The 7500-nt window shown below is 40.5% G+C and overlaps 1 protein-coding gene across 1 annotated transcript in view; it reads left to right on the top strand.

Annotated features, from left to right (window-relative positions):
• Nucleotides 1-1639, top strand: part of LOC137617609 (nipped-B-like protein B) — a 29198-nt gene extending 27559 nt beyond the window's left edge. Inside the window, exon 6 of the mRNA XM_068347615.1 lies at nt 1475-1639. Within this exon, the coding sequence (XP_068203716.1) occupies nt 1475-1639 (165 nt within the window). The remainder of the gene's footprint in view (nt 1-1474) is intronic.
• Nucleotides 1640-7500: the final 5861 nt, after the last annotated feature.

Genomic DNA, 7500 nt, shown 5'->3' with positions numbered 1-7500 from the left:
GATAGGGTAATGTCACTGTCTCTTGCCTCTGCCATTCATGAGCAGAAAGAGTTAAAATCTTCCATTCCTTCGCGGTAGAAGAAATGTCTTCAGGGACCAGCCAACAACTCCCATTCTATTCCGAGATGGAATTGGAATGAAGAATTTAGATGCCACAATACAATTCTTGAAGGTCTTTACATCCTTTCCCTCTTGAATTATATTCTTCTTCTTCTTCTTCTTCTTCTTCTTCTTCTTCTTCTTCTTCTTCTTCTTCTTCTTCTTCTTCTTCTTCTTCTTCTTCTCATCATCATCATCATCATCATCATCATCATCATCATCTTCTCATCTTTTTCTCCTTCTCATCTTCTTCTCCTTTTCTCTTTTTCTCCTTTTTTTCTCTTCCTCCTCCTCCTACTTCTTTTCTTCTCCTTTTCTCTTTCTCTTCTCCTCTACTCTTTCTCTTCTCCTCTTCTCTTTCTCTTCTCCTCTTCTCTTTCTCTTCTCCTCTTCTCTTTCTCTTCTCCTCTTCTCTTTCTCTTCTCCTCCTCCTCCTCCTCTTCTTCTTCTTCTCCTCTTCTCCTCCTCCTCCTCCTTCCTCCAGAATTATTTGATTTTTGGCTCTTCTCAGGAATAATAATTTTGTTTAGCTTTATTTACATTCTTCTTCTGTTTCTTTTACTTCTTTCTATTCCCATATTTTTACTCCAAGTGTTTATACATGGATCTCTATTGCTTTTTATCCTTTTCCGTTCCATTCCTTATCGTATAATATTAAATCTTCGTATATTTGTTATAGAAATCTATAAAAAAAAGATGACTATGTATTTCCAATTGCACGATTCTATATCTAAATTAAAACTCTAGTTTTCAATAGTTATTGATCGACTACCATTTTTAAATACTTTATTGTAGTAGCAATAAAAAGGGTCTAATTAAAGTTATCTAGATTAAATTATTGATGGCCTCCATTTAAAGTCAAAAGTGTCTTGCAGTTCCAGTGTCCCCTGGTTTTTCATTTCATATATAATAAAGAATGATCTATATCACTCTCCATTTGTATGACTATATACAGTGTCCATGAAGACCAGTCTCGGGTTAACCAACGCTTCTAAGGAAGTATCTAACTACTTGGGACCCTTTGATAGTCTACAGTAGTCTCCATAGCCATGACCTAAGTCTCAGCCATTTCGTCTTACCAACTGAATGTTACTAAATTCACAGTCCAGCAATCTGCTGGACTAAGGTTTGAAACTCACTCAAGCTTGATAGTTTCTTGTAGTAGCAGCAACCTCATCATCCTTGTGAGCTAAAGATGGGGGTTTGGTGAAACCTATATCTCTACTTGCCGAGTCATCAGTAGAAATTTCCTGGACATAGCCTGGTTAGAGAGGGGAATTGATAGCTGATCATATGTATATATGGTCAGTCCTTAGGGCATTGTCACTGCCCCTTGTGTCTGACATTCATGAATGACCTTTAAAACATACAACAGAAAATCCTCGAAGGAGCAGAGGATAAACCTTGGGAGGGGGCTAGTCCTTCGAGCTGCAGAATTACAGAAGCCTGTGCTTGGGTACAAGGCCCAGGCAATCTACAACAGCAGCATCCTACGGCCCTACCCACCCTGACAACCAGTGCCCTGGACCACAGCGTTTGAAAGTACCAGAGGAAATAAAGCAATTTTTAATTCAACCATATTTCAGAACTGTGCAGTTGGACGCCGGCCCATGACAGCATCAAGATCCGAGATAAAAGCCAGATGTCATCAGTTACAAATACTGTGATGAAGAACATGATAGCAATGGCATGACCTGACCTGACCTCTCTGTATTATTAATTCCTGCAACATATTACCATTGAAATTTCAAGTCTCCCAGGCCAGGAGAGTGGTTGGCTTAATAGTCTCTTAAGAAAAAAAAAATATACTTGGTTTTAAAGGACACTCATGAATGGCAGAGGCAAGAGACGGTGACATAGCCCTAGCTAGGAGGACAATGCCCTAGACTCCTAGAGTAACCTCTTCACACGAGCTAGGACCAGGGAGTGCCAGACAATGGCTGTTGATGACTCGGTAGGTGGACCTATAGGTTCCCCAAGCATCCAATCCTTAGCTTGCAAGGATGGTGAGGTTACAGACAATAAGAAACTATAGTGCTCGAGCGGGATTCTAACCCAAGTCTGGCAGAACTAGGGCTCTATAGCCAAGCGCTGGGAACTTGGGCCATTCTGCACCCAAGAAGTTGGATAACAAAATAGATGAAAGGAAGAGGGAAAGGAGGTAGAGTAGAAAGATATAAAGTAAGTGCAGCTAGTGGTCAAAGTAATGCAGCATAGTCCTTTAAACAATGCTTACAGTGTACCGTTCAAAGCACCCTGATGGGATTACACCTCTAAGGGGTTTCAGAATTTTCTTAAAGTTTTCAATTTATTATTATTATTATTATTATTATTATTATTATTATTATTATTATTATTATTATTATTATTATTATTATTATTATTATTATTATTATTTAGTAGTATTAGTAGTAGCAGTAGTAGTAACTGTTACTTACAAAATTTAATCTAAATTGAATTCTATCCAATTAAACAAAATCCTAATTTTTCACACTAAATATATAATAAAACAACTAAACAAAAAACACAATGGAAGTGAAGAAACAAATCTAATCCAAATAATTAACATAATTATTGGGATAAAATGAATTGGAGAATCTTTTGTTATAGTCACAATAATGAGAGGATTCCAGTCTTGAAATAATGGATGTTCTATCTAATTCATATAATCTATTAAGTAACCAAGTTAAATGTCATATTGCTAATTAATCTAAATATTACAGTGACACTGCTGATAAACCACTTGGTTTAATAGTGATAAAGTTTATATAATTTAATGAATAGTTAATCTTAATGATGCCAACACATCATTACTTGAAATGATGGCTAGCATAACCAAAAAAATATTTTTCAAAGAAATAATAAATATCTACTTAAAAGATAATAGAAATGGCTACTATCATATATCAACAATACATTAAAATAAAACAGAAAAGACTATTAGGCTGGAAAGAGTGATATATACCAAGTATAGAAATAAAGGTCGTTCAAAATAATCATGATAAAAGGAATAAAGAATTAAAATTTCTAACTGCAAATCTCATGGCTTTGTTGAAGGGCTTATTTTGGATGGGTATCTGGGAGTCATATGGCCATAGATTTGAATGTATGGGAGCCATATACATATGCCCATGAATGTATGGGAGACATATGAATATACTCATGTATGTATGGGAGCATTATGAATATAGCTTTGAATATATGGGAGCCAAATGGCCTCGTCCATGTACAGTATGTAAGAGGCCCATATTGCTCAGTCCATAAATGTATGGGCGCCATATGACCATGGCCATGAATATATGGGACTGTAATAGCCCTGTCCATGATGTATGGGAGCCATATGGTGCAATCCCTGATGAAGGGGAGTCATATGGCCCTATCCCTGATGTATGGGAGCCATATGGCCTTATCCCTGATGTATGGGAGCCATATGGCCCTATCCCTGATGAAGGGGAGCCATATGGCCCTATCCATGATGAATGGGAGCCATATGGCCTTATCCATGATGAATGGGAGCCATATGGCCTTATCCATGATGAATGGGAGCCATATGGCCTTATCCATGATGAATGGTAGCCATATGGCCTTATCCATGATGAATGGTAGCCATATGGCCTTATCCATGATAAATGGGAGCCATATGGCCTTATCCATGATGAATGGGAGCCATATGACCATATCTAGGAACGTATGGGATCCCTGGGGCACTATTCAAGAATGTATATAGCCATATGGCCATATCCATGAATGTATTGAAGGTATTTGGCCCTGCGAGTGTGAGCTGTTAGGTTATAACAGAGAGGGGAGAGGAACACAGCTATACTTCATTAAACAGAAAAGTTTATATAAAAAAGTACTTAAGAGTAAAAACGTCCAAAAATTCAAACCAGCTAATGCATGAAAAATGCAAGTTTAAATAGGTTCTGTTATCGGATATATTAAAAAAAGGAAATACCGTTACAATGAATGAGCATGTGGGAAACATGCTGCACACGCCTGACCCCCTAAAGAGACATTCATGTGAAATAGGGTGCTCTGATCTTGAGAGGTGCACTGTAGGAGGGTCATCTTACAGGAGAAACGCAGGTTAATGGTGATTAACAGAGACCCAATCTTCTATGCCACGAATGTTAAAAAAACCTTCGTTATGCAAGGTATCATGAGGAAAGGGGCCGTGTAAGGGGCCGTTAGCAGTGGCTTGCTAGTGTCACTGTCCAGGAAAGTGTGTGTTGCCTTGTGCAAATCTGTCGGTATGTGTTGCTTTACTGGGAGGTTGTAATTCTGGTGGCAGCGAATAAATATTTCCACAACATGACATAGGTGCTGGAGATTGTTAGAGCAGGTTGCCAACGGGAAAATTTGGCAGGGACGCCCGACAGGTGGCCTTATACCATTTCACCTGGCGAGAAATCCAGGGTCTTGAGGGATGGTCCCTAGTCCAAGGAGGACCCAGGGAAGCTGAGTAAACCAGTTAAGTGTCATTGCATCAAGATATCAAAGCTGCTTTGAGGGTGCGATGAAAATGTTCAGCTATTCCATTAGCTGCAGGGCTGTAGGTGGTTGTCTGATGTAGAGGGATGCCCAGAAGATTCGCTAATGATGTCCACAATTGAAAAGTGAGAAAGGTGCCCATGTCAAAAGTAATATGCTTATGGATACCAAATCTCGCTATTCACCATGAGAGTAAGGCGGATTTACAAGAGGCATACATTGCAGTTTGCATGGGAATGGCTTGAGGCCAACAAGGGTATCGGTCAAGGACGTTAAACTGGTAATGTCCTTGTGATGTGGGTAAGGGGCCTACTATGTCAACATAAATGTAGGTAAAGTAATGCTGAGGTTAAGGGAAGGTGCTCACTCCTGAATCCGTGTGTCCATGTACTTTTGAAGTTCAGCATGAAACAAAGGCACGGACCCAATCCTTAGCATCCTTGGTAATGCCATGCCAAATAAACTTCGTCTTCCATATTTGTGCAGTAGATCGGCTTGATGGATTTGATAGGCCACGAATTAAATCAAACACCTGACGGCGCATGGGGTTAGGTATCCATGGTCGTGGGCAACGTCTTCCCAACAGAGGAATGTGCAGGATGTCTTACATGCTTAAAACCATGGATCTTTCCGTTAGGCTTCTGCTAAGGTGTTGTAATCCAATCCCATGTGAATGGCAGCTAATGTGTTTCTTGACACGACTCCTTCAGGAGTGATGTGGTGCCCCAAGAACAATATGTCGCTAGCACCAAAGGTACTCGTACTGGATTACAAGGCCGTTCTGTTGTGGGCGGTCGAGCACGATACATAGGAGACAGAAGTGTTCCTTTTTGAAGGATGAGAATACAAGTATGTAGTCCACGTTGCATATGCAGAAGGGGAGGTACCCTAAGATGGCATCCAGAGGCGTTGAAAGTAGCCCCAGCATTACGAAGGCCAAAACAGGAGTAATCGAAGGTGTGGTAGTAATGACATTTTTGGGAGGTCTTCTGGGTTCATGGGCACCTGATAATAACCCTTCAGGAGGTTGAGCATGGATAAAACTCTCTCTTTGTGCTAGTAGGACCTAATGTTGGCAATGTTTGGGATGGGGTAACGATCCAGTTTTGTCTGTATATTAAGAGTCCTGTACTCCCCACACAGATGCGGAGAGCCATCTTTCTTGAGGACGATGTATAAGGGTGATGACCATGGGCTTGAGGCCTTCAGGCAAAGGACCATTTCTACCATTTCATAGAACTTTTGTTTAGCAGCAGCCAAATGATCCAGTCCCCAAATCCTGAATTTGCCGAACATTGGGGTCCCATCATCTTGGTATGGTGATAAATACCATGTTTTGTGGGAAATATGGGCGTTTGGAAAAGTTTTGGACGGAAGAATATTGGATAGTTCACGAGGAGGGGGATGTAAGCTTCCGTGTGTGTGGTGATGTGAAGAGCGAGGCTGAAGGGTTTTTATAAGTAAGAGTTTGCGTCCACTAACCGTTGAAGTGCAATATCAACCAGGAAGTGGAAATGGGAGAGTAAATCTGCACCGAGAATTGACAATGTGACGTCAGCAATGAGAAACTTCCAATGGTATTTGGCTTTCCCAAATAATAATATAAGGGTGTCGTACCCGCGGGTGGGGATCACTGATCCCTTGACAGCTACCAGGCAGACGTCAGCAGGCTTAGTCCGACTATAGCATGTCCAGGAGAGTAGCTTTGATAGAAGAGATTGGCAAGGACCTGTGTCTGCCAAAAATCACATGCCTGTACTTGCATTATGTAGAAAAAAAATATTATCAATATAGGTGGCCACCACCACAAGCGATGGCCTACTTGCATGTTTGTTTTGGCCACTGACAACCTTTTGCCAATTTCTTAACAGCAGCTAAGAATTTGGAGTAGTAGCAGCATAACTTCGGCCGATGGGTGTCAGTAAGTGGCTGGAGATGATGTTGGTTAGGGAGTGAGCCAGGGGTGGCATATGTGGGTGGATGTATGGAAGCCATATGACCATGCCCATGAATGTATGAGTCATAAAACCTTGTCTATAAATGTATGGGAGCCATGTGGCCAAGTTCATGAATAAATTAAGTTGTATGACTCTGTCCCTGAATGTTAGGAAGTCACATGGCACTGTCCATGAATGTATGGGAGTTATAATGACTTATCCAGGAATGTATGGGAGTTATAATGACTTATCCAGGAATGTATGGGAGTTATATGGCCCTCTCCATGAATTTATAGGAGCCAAATGGCACTGTAGAAGAATGTATTGGACTCATATGACCCTGTCCATGAATGTATGGGAGGCATATGACCCTGGCCATGAATGTATGGTAGCCACATGGCACTATCCATGAATGTATGGGGGTTATATAAACCTGTTCACGAATGTATGGAGTCACATAGCTCTGTCCAAGAATGTATGGGAACCACATAACCATAGGTTAAAGAGAATGCTTACAGTGTACCGTGTGAGGATAGTTATTCTTCGAAGTAATTGAGAGGAATAAGAGTATTTTACCCAACCCCCAAGGAAGCATCAGGAGCGAAGGTAATATACGATTACCCTAATTAGCCTAATTAAAAAAGTAATTAGACCTGCAATTAGGACATGGAAACCTTAATGCAATCTGAGAGAGCAATTAATCGATAATGAACAGAGAGAGAGAGAGAGAGAGAGAGAGAGAGAGAGAGAGAGAGAGAGAGAGAGAGAGAGAGAGAGAGAGAGAGAGAGAGAGAGAGAGAGAGAGAGAATGCTTTATTTGAAAATTCTGCATAAATCATTCTATATTATGATTAGTTTTTCCCCCAAATTTTATAGTTTTATTCATTCAGTTTTTTATTTTTTTCTCTCTCTCTCTCTCTCTATCTCTCTCTCTCTCTCTCTCTCTCTCCTCTCTCTCTCTCTCTCTCTCTCT

Source organism: Palaemon carinicauda, chromosome 23 (assembly GCF_036898095.1).
Source record: "Palaemon carinicauda isolate YSFRI2023 chromosome 23, ASM3689809v2, whole genome shotgun sequence".
Taxonomy (NCBI): Eukaryota; Metazoa; Arthropoda; class Malacostraca; order Decapoda; family Palaemonidae; genus Palaemon; species Palaemon carinicauda.
Note: the sequence above shows the minus strand (reverse complement) of the source record. Positions and strands in the feature narration are given on the sequence as shown.